Source organism: Kogia breviceps, chromosome 9 (genome assembly GCF_026419965.1).
Source record: "Kogia breviceps isolate mKogBre1 chromosome 9, mKogBre1 haplotype 1, whole genome shotgun sequence".
In the NCBI taxonomy this organism is placed as follows: Eukaryota; Metazoa; Chordata; class Mammalia; order Artiodactyla; family Physeteridae; genus Kogia; species Kogia breviceps.
Window position 1 is genome coordinate 34,868,234 of NC_081318.1, and position 16,980 is coordinate 34,885,213.

Genomic DNA, 16,980 nt, shown 5'->3' on the forward strand with positions numbered 1-16,980 from the left:
AACTACAAGAGACTAATGAGTCACCAGCCAGTTTTTGTCAGAAGATTCAAAACATCCTGCATCTCTTCCCAAAAACTTCTTCCTTTGGGAATTGTAGTATAATGCAGTGTCTAGTGCTATTATTATAACTAGGAAATAATATTTTGAAATCCTTCTAAAATGAATGGAAACTTCTAGCATAAACAGTTTCTTAGATGGAAGGTTTGCAAAACTGTAAATCCACAATGTCAACTCCTACTGGTCATTTGAAAGATCACGGGTTAAATAAATACAAAGTGCCTCACATGTGTAAGCCTACTAAAGAAGGCACTGTAAGAGATAATGTCAAAATGTGGCCACTTTCTGCTAATGATATAAAATCTGAAAGGGGTGATAAGAAATAGATACAGATATCAATTACTACAAGATAGGCACCTTCTAATGGATCTCTTCTGCTTCACCTTCTCAAGGACATCCTTGTCCTGCAGAATCTACCAACTTCTTCTCCTCTACTAGCTTATTACCAACAACACTCAACCAATACATCCCATTTCTAAAAATATTCCCTTTTAGCTCACAGCCCTTTTACTATTCTCCTCTAGGAAAACTCCTTGAACAGAGTAGCCTAGACTTGCAATCTTTAATTTTTCTCTTTTCATTCTCTCTAGAACCCACTTCAGTCAGACTTTTGTCCTCATCACAACACCAAAAGTATGATGGTCACCAATGACCTTCACAGGACAATGTCAATGGTCACTTCTTCATCTTACTGGTCTTCTCAGTTGCCATTTGACACATGGTCACTCTCTCCATCTTGAAATACATTCTTCATTTGGTTTCCAAGTGGCCCCCTCTCTATTGGTTCCTTCTCCATTGCTGACTACTCATCCCATTTTCTTCAATTCCTCTTCATTTTCTGATGCCTACACATTGGACTGGTCCATAGCTCAGTTCTTGGAATACTAATCAACTTTATTTCCTGGGCAGTAGTTCTCAAACCTTCATGTATATTAGAATCACATGGGGAGCTTCTAAAGGATGCTGATGCCTTGGCCCCACTCCACTCCAAATGAATTAGATCCTCTGGGGTCTATACCCAGAGTGACATTGCACATTCTACTCCCTTTGCCCAGAAATTCTTACGCCAGGTACCCAGGTGCTGGACTTGAGGACCAAAATCCTAGGGGATCCCAGCCACTGAACATTCTGTACCCTGATGACTCACAAAACATCTCAGGATGCAGAGCTTTCCTCTCACCTCCAAACTCCTCTATCCAACCACTTATTTCACATCACCACTTGGAAAGACAATGGGCATCTCAAATCCAACATTTTCAAACCAAACCCTGTTCTTCCCATCTCTGTTAATGGTAAATCCATACTTTCAACTGCTCAGGCCACATAATCTGGAGTCATCCTTAATCCCTGTCTTTCTCTCACAGTGAAATATCATCCTTCAAGAAATCTTACTCTGCCTTCAAAATACATCCATATACAACAATATCTCACCACTTCCACCACTGCCACCCTGATCCAACCCCATCATCTCCCATCTGAATTACTGCAAGAGTCACACAGCAGGCCCCCCTTCTCTGGCCACTGGATACCTGGAGTCTACTCTCAGCACCAAAGGCAGGTGAGACTTAACAATGGTAAGTCAGGTCATGTCAGTCATCTGCTCAAACCCTGTCACTGGCTTCCCACCTCACTCAACTCAAAATCCTTACAGTGGCTCATTAGGTCCCCCATAATCTGCTCCTCACTTTACTGTTTAGTTCTTAGAGATATCTGATTTTTAGAATAAGACACCTGAAGGTATCCAGGGTCTTTTGTTACCTTCAGGAATAACACAAGATCTAACAGGATTTTGTTACTACCTTAGAAACCTGAGGGAAAGAATCATAACTGTTGTTGGATTTTTCAAAGAAGCCCATGAACCAAATATAATCAGGATCACTCTCTAAGAGACTATCACAATTAAATTAATTGGAATTTTGATTGTCTTAACCTGTTAAAGCCTTTGCTGGTGATAGTAATTCAGTGAAGAGTAGACCACATTAAAACACAAATTTACTTTGAAAACATTTTAAAATTAAGCTACTGGATTCTGCAGTAGTTTCCTTACTCATCTTTCCTACACCTTTCTTCTAACTCTTTAACTGCGTGTTTACTTGTTTATGTTCTATTTCCTGTCTTATACAATACTGTGTGTCAAAGCTATGATTAAATTCAATCAAGGGCCTTAGCAATCTAAAGTATAAGAAGCTATCAACTTCCATCAACTTATGGTCCCAAACACAAGTCAGGAATTTGGAACTCAGAATCATAAATGTCTGCCCTGTCAATGCCTTCCATTCAAATGCAATTAATGCTCCTGGAATGAGGTATGAGTGGGGACTTGATAGGCTTTTTAATCATTTCTTCATACCAATGCATTCCATAGAAGTTACTCAAAAAGCTTCTAAGATTAATCAACCGTACAACCCATAAAGAGTGAAGTTACCTAGGTTAACAATTCAGTAAATGCTTCTCTGGTTACTCAGTTCTCATGCTTTGATAACGGATGTGCATTTACATAATTCAGTATACTGAACTCTAGATCGAAACTCTAAAGAAATGACATGCTGGCTTGTCAATAAGGGTATCATTATTACCTTCTTAAATCTTCAACCTTTCCCTCTCTCCTAGATCCTTTGCATCCAAATGTAAACATATGCAAACCTTTCCCATCTTAAAACAAAACAACCCTCCGTGGACTCTGGCCTCTCTAGAGGTATTGTCATCGGTGTGTTTCATCCACAACCCCCATCATTCTGGCTTCTCCATAAAAATGGCTCTTAATTAGGTCACCAAATGACATCCACATTGTTAAATCCAACTGAATTATTTCAGTTCTCATCCCACTGAGGCTGTCAGCAATAACTGGTGCAATATTGGGTGTAGGCCTCTTCCTCGAGTTAAAACATTTCTTCTCTGGCCTCCATGACACCACCCTCTCCAGTTTGTTTCTTCTCTCACCTTTCTTACTGATTCCTCTGGGCCAGATCATCTTCCTCTTCTCTTCTCTGACCTCTCCCCTAGGCTATCTTATCAGTGCCACGGCCTCACTCTGACGTCACCTCTGGAGAAAAGTTTGAACTTTCCATGGGACTGTCTCCCAAGTGCTCAAGCTGAATCCACGCTCCCATCCCACCAAGCTGGCTAGCTGCCAGTGATCCCTGAGTCACTCAGTTCTCAGCCATGCGACCTTTGCTCTTAAATCTCTATTTAAGAAATCTCATCCAGATGCATCGTTTCAAACATCCCCTCTACGAGAACAAATATAAATTTAGTATGTTTGCTCCTAACTCCGTCTCTGAAGCTCCAGTGGTATATTTCCAAATGTTCATGGATTGTATAGCATTATTTGAAATGGAATAGGTCTAAAACTCAACTCATGGTCAGCCTCAAACGATATTCTTCATGATTTCCTAATTTCTATTCATTCTCCCAACTAGTTGAACAAGACGATGAATGGCAGTCCTGCTTAGAATGCATACCTGACTGCTACTTCCGTTCTATTCAGCTTTAGTCCTGGGCCAGGACCCTTAAACTCAATCCTGAAACCCTAAAGAAAACCTTCATTGCCCACACCTGGCACAACTCTTGGGGTTGAAAACAAACTGTAATCTGAGTAATTCGGGACAAGCCTGGCTGCTGCACCTACCTGTTACTGTTTCACCTAATAAAACATCACCTAAACTTACCATCACTAGATAAAGAAAAAATTAAAACCTGGATATATTAATAGGGTCATTAGATTTATTCTTCTTTCCACTTAGCCTATTATTCTGAAGTTGGGTTTCTAAATAGTCTCTTCACTCAGCTACCTCACACGCCAATGCTTCCTGGCCAATCTATCTGTATCTCCATTGTCTTATTTCCTCCCCACCCATCTCCTGACTGAATGCTAAGCTAATTTAAATTCTTAGAGCAGTGGTCTAAGCGTGCCTACAAAACCAAAACACCAAAGGTGGAGTCCACATACAGTGGATAGCTATGTCTATCTCTTCTTTAACATGGCTCACAAAGCTGTCAGTTATTAGAAAAGAAGCACTCCAAGATTTAAGGCATATTTTGAGGTGTTTCCATGTTTCAAATGTCAAATTTATATATATATATATTTCAGAACCTTGTAAAACCTTTGCTTTTCATCAAGTGCATGGATATGAGAATAATTTACTATAGATCATAAATTACAAAGTTAACCTATTTTCCTAAACTCAAAAGGAAGTGTACTTAAATATTTACTTTCGGTCCTAAAGTAACACTTAGCACTTATAAATACTTTGATAGATAATTGTTTTAATTTTTAAGGACAGCTGATTCAATATTTCAAGTAAATAAGAAGCAATGATTTATATGTGCAGAATGACATAGTCAACTTTGATCATGCCTGCTCTCCACACACACATTCACACACCCTTCTCTTTGTATTACTGTTGTTCCACTTAGCTTGCTGGCTGAGCAATGAAATTTATTAAAATCCTGTTTTCCAATGGACTGGCAAATATTGCATCAGAAAGCAGAATTCTAAACCTTTCTCCCACACAAGTATTCTGACATGGAACGGAAGGCACTGTGCCTGAGAAAACAAAACACAACACAACACAACATCATCCAAGCAAATTAAGTATTTTGAGGGATGCAGCAATATATCTTGCCAAAGTTGCAGGGAATTTGTTTCTGGAATCTCAGATTATAATACTATGGTCACATCATGAAGTCCTATTATTATCATTCCACTAAAATACTAGTACAAGAGAATTTTTTATGGGGGGAAAAAGTGAATAAGATTTTACAATACTATTAAAAACTAAGAATGAACCATTCAATTCCAAGTTTACCTTTCTAATTTTTTTTATGGTTTTAGGATTTGGGCATGTATAGTTGACCGAAAAGCCATACAGAATAATGAGAAAACCTGATGGGGCTGGAAGACAGGAGTTCTGAGTTCCAAGTCTGCCCTGCCTCAGCTGAGTTTCTTTTTCGCCTTTCTTTTAGCTCAAATATCTGCTCTCCCTTTTATCTCCCCTTATTATCTCCCTTAAGGCTTTCAGCAATTCTTGAGGTTTCAACCATAATGTCTGTGAAATGTTAAAGAATAAGAATCTATGTTCTCCAATTTATGTTCCTTACCTGAAAAATGTTATGTTTCAACATTTATGATAAGTCAGGCACTAGGCTGTGTGCTTGAAGCTAAAAGATGAATAGAACAGAGTCTTTGCCTTCAATGAGATTACTTTTTAGTGCAGGAAGACAGACAGTAAAAGAAACAAACTCCAGTATCATTTTGTATTTGGAGGATACTATGGGCACCCAAAAGAAGAGCAATTAGCCCAAAACTGGGGCATCAGGAGATGATGATTGAGTTCTGAAAAAAATGTGTAGAGGTCAAGAAGGCAAAGTAAGTTATAAGAACATTCCAGGATGAGGGAAGAGAAGCAGCAAAGGCATTCAGCTGTGTCATTAACCATGTGTGCAGGAAACTTCAAGCATGCAGAGAAGGCACAATTTCAAGGGCAAGGAGTTAAGCCAGGGTTTGCAGATGAGGAGAGAAGGGGAAATGGTGAGGTCAAGGAAGGAGCCGGAGGGAATCTATCTGAATCACCTAGTGGACTTTTCAAACTGTCCTGCTCAGTTGTGCTGTATCTCCTTTGAAGGCTGTGTGCCCCACCCAGACTGCCTCCCAAAGGAGACATAGGTACTCCTCCTCCTGATAACATGATGCCTGTCCCTATGGTAGTTGTGAAATATGGCTACACTATGAATGCAAGGGGAAATACACTGAAAAGAAGAGGAACAGGAGTCTAAAACCAAGACCGAGAAAAGGTAAGAAGCCAAGAGACTAGTTTAAAGAAAAGGAAGCAGAGAGAACGAGTAAAATGGGAGGACTGAGGTTAAGTCCATCCCTCTAGGTCCAAAGCTTTCCTAAAGAACTTGTTAGCATCCCCAGCTCAACAAGTCTAAAACCAATTCATCGTTTTATCTATGGTAATAGTTCATTACTAAAATACAAAAAGATTATAAAGGCAGAGTACAGATGCTTAACATATAGCAGTATTCTGGTTTTACATAATTGCAACCGTAGAATTTCTGCATCATGGAGAAAAAAGAAACACATTTCGTGATTATAAAATGATGTCCTTCAGAGAAGTTGTAAGTATCTGGCTACATAGTTTTGGAAGAACAGGGCATCCCAAGCTGCCTATGGACTGGTCCTTTCCAGTCTCATCTTTCCTACTTTGACTCCTCAGCAAAAAATGATTGATGGTTCTCTGAACAAAATACATTATTTCACAAGCCCCCTTCAGCCTTGAATGCCTCTTTCAACTCGCTAACCTTGTCTTATCCTTCAGGTCTCCATCCATGCATTGCCCTGTCCAGAAAGCTGACATTCCTGACCCTTCCTTCCCTGTGTGCTCCTTCATGATGATGATAACAGCAGCTACACTTAGAACAGAGCCTGGGCCGGATGAAGTATATGCTAACTCAACTGAATGCAACATCAACTCAACTCCTCTTCACAACCATCCTATGATACAGGTAACTAATTACATCCCCATTTTACAGATAAGACACTGAGGCACAAAGAGATTAAGTAACCTACCCGAGGATACAACATGGGCCACTGGTAAAGCCAATATTAGAACCCAGGAAGACTGGTTCTAGAGTCTGTGCTCTAATCACCAGGCTATGCTGCCTCTATGATTTAAAACGAGACTGTTCCTAGACATTGCCATATATGCAATGCTCCTGACACTTTTGTTTAGCATTTATGTTCAATGAGCTGCTGGGATGGGATATGCAATTTCTCTATAAGTACTAAATCTATATTTTAATATGAAGTATGTTAACTATCAAACATTCCTAAAAAGTATAAAAATCTCTTCCAAAAATATCTTCGTTGAAACTTAATTTTTACAAAAACATATAGCTATAACTGGCACACCTAAGATGTGTTAGGATTTACTATTCCTATAAGAAAAAATCATCTTAGAGTCTAATGAAAACCCTTGGTAATTTGAATATTATAAGATACTAAATTATACTATAATTATTTCAAAGGTCAAGAATCTTAAACATTTATTCTTAAAACTTTCTACCTGGGTGATGCAATCAGGAAATTGAAGTATGTATGAAAATATTTAATTATATAAAACAAGTAGAAATCTACTAATTTAATAATCTTTAAATAAAATGTACAATATTTTCCCACATGGGTATTTTTTTCCTCTATTTCATAAAAGGAACTTTTTTAAAGAACATTTTTTTAATGAATATGAGTACATATTTTAACTTTTCAGTGCTAGTTTCAAGGAAGTGGTTTGGAATAAAACATTGCATCACTTATTAATTCGTGGGAAACTCTATGAAGCTATAGTACTGAACACCACTGTAAATTTTTAAAAGACCCAATCCAGCCTCTTCAGAAATTTATGGTCTAGTAGGGAAGGAAAATGGACACAGAACACAGGTGTGAGAACTGTTTTTAAAATTTTAGTCAGAAGAATTTAAAGGCGGCAAATGTTTACTAATCAGAAGATCCCTGCCTGACCCACAGCAGCAATGATATCAACATCCCATGTGATGTTAGAATGGCCACTAAATTACCTTTTCCCCAGAGAACTTTAAGGCAAAATACTGCAGTGGTTTTGAGCATAGACTATAGAGCCAGAATAATCTAGGTTCTACTCTCATTTCTATCATGTACTAATTTGACTTTAGCGCGTTCACTTAACCTTTCTGTGCCTCAGTTCTCTCATTTATAATTACATACAGTTCATAGAATTACAGTGCCAACATAGCTTAAACAGAGAATCTGATGAAACATATGTCTATTTGTACTGAGGCCTTAAATAACCCACAGTTAAAGACATATGAAAAGATGTCACCAACCCACTGACCCAATTATGTGGCTGGGTCCATCCTTACCTCTGTATAAGCAATGGACCCACATCATAGCAGTGTTTTCCAAACTTGGTCAGCAAAGTAGCCCTTAGTGCCCTTAATGAAAGACTGTGAAAGAGTTATACATTTAATTCCACCATCTGAACCAGAAAAATGTCCCTCTGGTTATCAATATTGTTTATGTGCAATACAAAAATCATAACCACAAGCACCATTTATCCATAAAAAAACACACATTGCCAAACTGGGCAAGGTTAACTGTTTTCAGCGAATATTGTTTTGCTAGCATTTGTTCACTTTTCTATAAGAATGGGCATAGACAATGAAGACTTAAGAAAAATGTGAAACAAAAAGACAAACATAAAACTGAGAAAAGTCTAGTCATTAAATTCCCCATTGTTTTTAAAAAATAATTTCTATCCATTTTTAATAGTATCACAAATCAAGCCTGTTCAAGCTCTACTGTTCTGACATATAGGCCTCCTGTAAATCCAGATACTATCTCTGTTTATCAAAACTATTTACAATAGCCCGGACATGGAAGCAACCTAAGTGTCCATCAACAGATGAATGGATAAAGAATGAAATAATGCCACTTGCATCAACATAGTATGATAATCTCTAGGTTCATCTATGTGAAATAAGCCAAAGACAAATATCATATGTATAGATGTATAGATGACAAATATTATATATCACTTATATGTGGAATCTTAAAAAAAGATACAAATGAACAAACTTATGGTTACCACAGGGGAAAGCAGGGGGGGGTAAATTAGGTAGGAGTTTGCAATTAAAATATAAACGAACACTACTACATATTAAATAGATAAACACAAAGGACCTACTGTATAGTGCAGAGAACTATACTCAAGATCTTGTAATAACCTATAATGGAAGAGAATGTAAAAAAAATATGTATGTGTGTGTATATATATATATATATATATATATATATATATATATATATATATATAGCTGAATCTCTTTGCTGTGCACCTGAAACTAACACAACATTGTAAATCAACTATATTTCAATAAAAAGAAATAATTAAAAAAATTTTCTGCCATTGCCCTGTTCTATCAGCAGTTATTAGATTTCTACTTGCCCAGAATTCACATATTCTATACAGCAAGAGACCTGTTCTGAGAGTGAAGCAGCTTTGCTATAAAGAAAGCACCACAGAATCCTGGAATCAAACCTAACCTTTTATATTTCTAATCCAAGGCATTTTCTAGAAAAGAGCAGCCCCAGACCCAAGTGCCCCAGCTAGTTGGTGGCAGAGCTGAGGTCCTTTTCCTTTTAATTTGCCATCTACCAGTTCTGTGCTTTTTGTTTGTTTAAACTTTCCTTCAAAACTGAAAGTCAGAAGAAACAAAATTTGAAGGCACAACCTTAAATAACAGCAAAAAGCAGGAAGATGTCTATCTCTGAGAAAATATGTAGTAGGACAATGGAATTTTCATCTAAATTCAAGTAATCACAATAAAAGGAACCTACCATCAGGCTAAATTGTATAGTGTAGGAGTGAAGTAAATGGGTAGGACATTGTACAATATATTTAGACAACTCCATTGGCATTTCCTACTCGTCATATCCCCGATCCAACCTGGAACAGATTTTGTAATGAGAAGAATTACAAGGGATTTCCCTTATCCACACCTTTGTAGTCAGCCATAAGTATGTGTCGTTAAAAGGGGGAAGAGGAGGATAGCAGAGAAAAAGAAAGGAAGAGGAGAGAGAGAGGGAGAGTAGAATTATATTTCATTTATATAACTACTGGTTTTCCTCTTCCTTCATATGTTACTTACAAAGCTGCATTCTTCCATTAGAAATCAATTCAGACATGGTATTAAAAACAAGTATGGTATTCAATAATGGTATTGAATAACAACAAATTTTATAAAAATTCCATAAGCTATTTCAAGTTGGATATGCAAATGTTACCATTATTTAAAATCAGTAAATATCAAATGGAAAATTAGAGGTTAGGGGCACAATAAGAAAAGTCAAATTGTATAAAACAAGAAGATTTCAATTGCATTCAATTGTATAAAACAAGAAGATTTCAATTGCATTCAATAATTTCACCCAATCACCTAGAAGCAAAGATTCTCTATCAAATTGCATTGCCTTCCCAACTCCTTGGAGAGCCAGTTTAGTTAACAGCCTACCTGTGCTTCAGAGATGACCATGCAGCTTACATGTCAAACTCATTTTAAAGTGTCAATCATGTCCCTTTCAATCTAATTAGTTTGGAAAGTAGTGTCACTGACCTGGAACTATGCAGACCATTTATTATCATATCATTTGATCAACCTAACACTTTACCTCAGTTGAGTTTGAGACACCTGTAGCCAAAATGTAATATCCTTTCTCCCACTCATTACTGGTAACTCTCAATACAATTTCCTATTTACAACTCAATTTCTCTCTCTCTGAATAAGCATGGCCAACTTCACAGAAGCATCCCCAGAATTTCCCTTCTTTAAGATTTCATGATAATTAAAATAGAAAGGTAAGGAGAATAAGAAAAATATTGTATATTTTATCTATATGAATGTATATATATATATATATATATATATATATATATATATATATACACACACACACACACAAACACAATACCTGAACCAGAAAAAATACATATATATATTAAAAAAAAAAAAAGATTTGAGTTTTTTATGCCCAGGAACTGCTGAAAGGAGGGAAGAGGTAGGGCAGAGGAACATGCATATATGCTGGGAGAAATCTGGGACCTTAAACTTGAGGGAAAGCTATTCTTTTTTTTGACATAACACCACCACCATTTTAATAAAAGGAATCTGTAGGTTATAAACCCAACATCGCCAGATGGGTTTGTGTTATGATAAAGAAAAGCTTTTCCAGCTTCATAGTATTTAATTAACAAGGTAATCACTAATTCCTGAGAGGTCAGAGAACGCAGCCTAATGCCTCTAGGGAAGGAGCTAAAGGCCAGACCACAGCGAGCTTGGAATGAGGCAGGGCTGGGGGAGGGGAGCTGTCCAGGGCAGCACTGGTAGCTGGAAGATGCTGGTCCATCAAGCAACACAGATCTCCTAGCCCACTCCCTGGCAAAAGCATGAAAATTACCAAATCTTTGCTTTAGTTTTGCATATTTAAAAACTGATTTGCAAGACAAAAATACTAGCAGGTATCTCTGAACCACAGTATAACATATTGAATCAGGGATGAAAAACATACATACATTCATATGCCACCAAAACGTTGTATTTGTATTTTTAAAGGTGGTATTAAAAAAAGTACAGCAGTCATATTTAAAGTAATGACTATTCACTCTAGAAGACAATCTAAAAGCAGGATGTCAGCTGCCAACGCTTCCGTTCCCGGCCTGTGCTTCCCTTTGGGGAAGCTGCATTTTACCAAAATTCCTGTTTGGAGGATAAGCAAGATTCTTCATTTATGTTTGCTTGATCAAATAATTATTCGTGAATATGATTTTACATCTGGTCAAATAAAATATGCATATATTTCACACTTACCTTCAGGTGAAGAGCCTGTCTTTTGAGAAAAGACAGCATTTACTTTACTCTTCTTACTGATGTCACTGTTTACAGACAAGCTGGATTGAATTTTTCTATGCATTTTTTGAGAAACGGGTGCTGAAAGTCTTCGATTCTCTGCAGATACATGTTTGGCCCCGTGGTGGATTCCATTTCCATTGCTCAGACTTCGGTGGCCGTTCTTTATCTTGCTTATTTCCTCCTCACTTTCCTGTGCTGCAGTTTGAAGCTGAGGCAAGCGCTGAGGTTGGGCTAAGTGAAAAAAACAGGCAAAGTTTATCCAGTTAAAAAAATGAATATTTGAAAATAATCAAAATAGACTCAGTAACAGACTTTCTTGGATTTTACCCATGATACTAAAACTGAAGAGGAAAAAAAAAAAAGGAAAACATGAATAAACATGAACATAGAAAAAACATAATTACTAAAAGGGAAAATGGGAAGGGGGTCATCAAGGGTGACTTTCCACAAGGGATATAAAAAGAGGAGAAAAAAAGGTATCTTTTTTCTTTAAAAAATTTAAGTTGCAAATCTGAAAACCGTTAATTCAAAACTCATTCAACAGCAAATGTGGATTGTTTTCTAAGTCCCAGGTCCTTTTTTAGGTGCCATAGACAAGCAGTATTATAGCAATATCCCTGAAAATGATAAACTGCTCAATTACCTTTTGAGATAAGAGGCAAGGAACAATGAGGTCAGGTATCAAAGCTGGATAAGAAAAAATGAGATAGTTGTTTTTCTTTTTAATTCCACTTTAAATTCTGAAGAAGAAAACCTTTTCCACATTCTTTAATTTGATTTTAAAATAAACCATTTATGGAAAGATAGGAATAGAAAAGAACTTCCTTAATCTGGCAAAACGCATCTATCAACATTAAAAGTCAACACTGGAGAAGTGCTCCTGTTTGGTCAGGGCCAAGAAAAGAATGCCCACCTTCACCCTCTTATGCAACATTACACTGGCAAAAACAATAAACACCAAAAAGAAACAAAAACAGGGGTGAGTCCTGGAAAGGAAGAAACAATTTCTTAGATGGGTACATAATTGAATATTCCAGGGGAAATATAAGAGACTATACATTCTGAAAAACTAAGAATTTAGCAAGACTTATACACAATGAATCATATTCAAATCAACCAAATTCTACAAGCCAACAGTAAGCAACTAGCAAATATGCAAGAAAACTCTTCATAGCAACAAAAAAACCAAAAAAAGCCAACAAACAAAAAACCCTAAAAGTATCTAGAAATTATGCTAGAAAAAAGGCGGCAGAGATTTCGTGGCAAACATTACAAAATATTACTGAAAGATATAAAAGAAAACCCTAATAAACGGAGAGAGTATAAATATGTTAATTCTTATGTTAATTCTCCCCAATTTATTTAATGTAATTCCCATAAAATTTCCAAAAGGCTTATTTGTGGAACTTGACAAGCTGATCCCAAAATTTATAAGTAAGAGAACAAGAATCACTAAGGAAATTTTAAGGAAGAAAAAGACAAATGTGGGACTGACTTACCAAATATAAAGTCTTATTTTAAAACTACAGTAACTAAGACAGTATGGTGGTGGTCCAGGCATAGACATAAACCAATGGAACAGAAGAGAAAGTCCCCAAAATGTATATGTATGAACATGCAAATGCATGTATCTCTCATACAAAGAAATTTCAGATGTATTAAATGTCTATATATGAAGAGCTTAAAATAAAATTATAAAAGAACATTTTATTAGCATGACACTAAAAAGGGCAAACTGGGCTTCCCTGGTGGCGCAGTGGTTGAGAATCCGCCTGCCGATGCAGGAGACACGGGTTCGTGCCCTGGTCCGGGAAGATCCCACATGCTGCGGAGCAACTAAGCCCGTGAGCCATGGCCGCTGGGCCTGTGCGTCCGGAGCCTGTGCTCCGCAACGGGAGAGGCCACAACAGTGAGAGGCCCGCATACCGCAAAAAAAAAAAAAAAAAAAAAGGGCAAACTACTTTGATTCTTTGGACAACAAATCACAAAACAAGTGGGTGAGTAGTGATCATCTGTCTGCCCAGCATTTCTGAACACCCTCATAGCTTTTGATAACATCCTCTATCTCTTCCCTACATCCTCTTGCGTTAGAGGGCACATACGTGGCTTACATTCTACCAAGGAGAAGTATGCAGAAGAGCAGAAGGTGCAGAAGTACCAATGCAAGATGGCAGCCACACTTCAGTCGTGGAGCCTCTCACACAGACAGCGAAGAAGGCATTTGTTGGTCTTGGCAGTGGGTGCAGTGTCTGGTGTCCACTTCCTAGCAGACCAGTGGGCCTAGGGTGCAGTATTAGTAGGGTTTTCATTAGGGAAGCCCCGTTGAATAGATGGGCATGATCCTTGGCTGTGTAACTCTTGGGAGAGTCTATTGCTACTAATACATTTACTTTCTAGAAATTCGCTAAAATGGATTCTGGTTTTTGCAGCTAAGAGCCCTGATCTCACCCCAAAAGGTTATCTGTTTACATTGGTTAAGTAATGAGGTTCTTAAAATCAACATTTACCTTGCTTGTATAGCTCCTAAGCAGAGTTACCAATCGTAGCATTTCATCAAAACAACAACAACAAAAACCGTTCAGTGTCAAATTTTACTATTATATAATTTCCTGGAATTTTAAAATCTGAAGCTGCTGTTTTAGTCTTTTCTGTTTATGATTATGAACAGTTAAGAAATGTAAATTAAATCTGAATACTAAGAGGTCTTTGACTTAGAAAAAGTATTGCATGCAAAACTGTAACAGTTATATATGGCACTGGTAAGTCTAAAATGGACTAATTATCTGTCATCTGGGGACTACCTAAGACTTGGTATATATTTTTGACAAACAAGACAGCTTGCATTTGAGTGGCTCTTTAGCACACATTGTTTACTTCCATTCTTGTTCACATCTCCTATGTCTCTTAAGGAAAAACATCTTAACATACCAGAATATTTTACTCATGAGTGTGCATATTGTAAGAAAAAAAGTTTGGTTTCTTTCTGCTTAATGAAAGCATCCTTTCATACCAAGTCTATTAACAATAATACCCAATTTATAAAACTAATATATGAACTCCTCTTAGTTATTCAGTTTTTTAGTGATAAAGGAGAATAGTTTTCTAAACATTTATTATTTGGGAATAACACAAAGTAAAAGCTATAAAATTTATCAAAATGTTCTGTTTTTCTCTTCTGGTGAAAAGAAAAAAAGAAGGTTGCTTCTCTGTTTACTAGCTATATATGCCCTTCTCAAAACTGAAATCAACAATCAAGGCTTGTGCAGGAGATCTGTTTCTTATGGGTGTGCAATCATTTGATCCAGAGATTAATTTGCTGCTCCTGTAACTTCTTGTATCAACTAGAATGACATCCTAATGACTGCTATTGAACATAAAGCTAGTTATGCATATGTATTTAACGGGATGCCAAAGAAGACAGTTAAACCTAATTTGGTGTTCTTTTCAGAGCTCCCTCCAATAATCGCACCAAATAAATGGGATGTTTTGGGCCACTTCTTCTCTGAAAAGAATAATTCAAGCAATCTGAGAGCTGGGTTAAGTTGAAATGTTACTGACCAATGCTGGGGAGACTTATCAATCAAAAAGGCCCTGCCATATTCCATAATCCAAGATCAATTTAAAATTATTATGTAATAAACATTCTCCATAAATAAAAATAAAGGTAGCAAAAGACATCAGGTCTTACCACCAAATTCTAAAACTGACAGGTCTGACCTTTTCCTACTATCAAAATTGACTATTTGCAAATTACTGGGTATGGCCGGAGTGATATTCAAATATATCCTTAATGATTTATCTACATTTCAATCTTCAAAGTGATATCTATTTCTGTTGGCAGATAAATGATAGTACATTCATTTTTGTTTCACTGCCACCTAATTATTTTTAGTGTAGTTTTTATTATGGGTCAAGTAACCAAGTATTATCTCTTCACTCCAGTTTCTTAACATTATAGTTTTGTCAGATGCATGCAATATGTAAGTCAAATCAAAACTGGATAAACCCTAGATATATGAATTATCTTAAAAGACATTTAACTTCATTGATAATTTTTCATAGATGTGAATTAAATCTTACAGTAAAAGTACAACTAAAACCAAATTGGGAATGTGATTTTATTCTTGAATAAAGAACAGAAACGTCTGACTGATTAAACCATAACTACTTGGCTTTAAACAGATTTCTTTTCCTTATTGTGTAAAAGTTGTATATGGCTTTAAAAAAAAAAAGCACACTAATATGGGAACGACACAATGCTTCTTAAAACACAAGTGATGCCTAGGGACCCTCACTCTCCCTTTAATGATCCACTGCTCTCATTCAGCTGTCTTTCTTTTTTCAAATCTTTACATATGTGACAGCTCTCAAAAGTAGACCATAGACCATCTGGCATTTTCAGAGGTGTAACTTGTGCAAATTCAGCTCTATTGGGAGTGCACTGCTATCTTCTGCCTGCGTTATAAAGGGACAATAGAATGTAGAACTTATGAGTTGTTTTGAATTATTCATTTTTTTGCCTGTATATTCAAGAAATTTTACAAACTCTGCATTTTGTACTACATAATCACATGCGTTAAAGGTACAAAGAAACTTTTTGACACCTCTTTTCTACAGAAGGCTGGCATTTTGTTTGATATGTGAACATTCAGCATCTGTTATATCATTCTAAACAGGATGGGTGCTTCTACAAAAGATCCCATTTTAAACTTACTCTATGTGAGCAAAAAAATGTATTCTTGATATTCAGTAACAAATGCAATACACATCAAAATTTCAAATACCAGTTATATGAACATTCAGCATCTCCAAACCTGGATAGCATTGGTCACCCGCTTACCATATGTGTAAAGAATTTTTTTTTAATCATTGTTCACACAATGCACCATGATTGTAATTTTAATATCCATGATGAATAGTTACAAATGTCTTAAGAAATACTGTGCTTTCTAGGTTCAAATGTTTTCAATCAGGAAGGAAACCAATAGAATTAGATCTAGTGATTTTCAATAATAATAAATATGGGAGTAATGAGTCAATAGCATGAACCTCTTTTGATAAATTTTTTTTTTTAAACTGGGTGATATTGGAGCTAGTAATAACTATACTTGAAACTGCAGCTGCTGGAGTAGCAATATAAAGCAACATTCTGCTATAGCGTATAATCTATTAGCATGTGCAAATCATCTTCAGTCGCTGGTCTCTTTACACAAGTCAGATTTAATAAAATTACAAAAGAATTCTCATGCCATTTAGTCAGTTTAAATGGTTGTTGTACACATACAAAAAAAATCTAAATTAAATGCTTAGGATTTAAAATTGTCAGTAACAAAGTGAACAAAATAGACTATGGAGAATAGCATATGGACAGGGGAAACTGACTTGGTGTAAACCGAATTTACTCTTCCTAGGGATAGTTACAAAGCTTTTATTTGGTACCAAGTACTATGCTACTCCACAGTCACTATGAGACAGACAGAC

The 16,980-nt window shown here is 36.5% G+C and overlaps 1 protein-coding gene across 2 annotated transcripts in view; it reads right to left on the minus strand.

The window, feature by feature from the left end:
• The window catches only part of MDFIC (MyoD family inhibitor domain containing), a 101,591-nt gene that overhangs the window by 26,780 nt on the left and 57,831 nt on the right, over positions 1-16,980 (minus strand). For both annotated transcript variants that reach the window (XM_067041670.1, XM_059073957.2), the window contains exon 4: positions 11,458-11,730. In XM_067041670.1, coding sequence (XP_066897771.1) covers positions 11,458-11,730 — 273 coding nt within the window. The remainder of the gene's footprint in view (positions 1-11,457; positions 11,731-16,980) is intronic.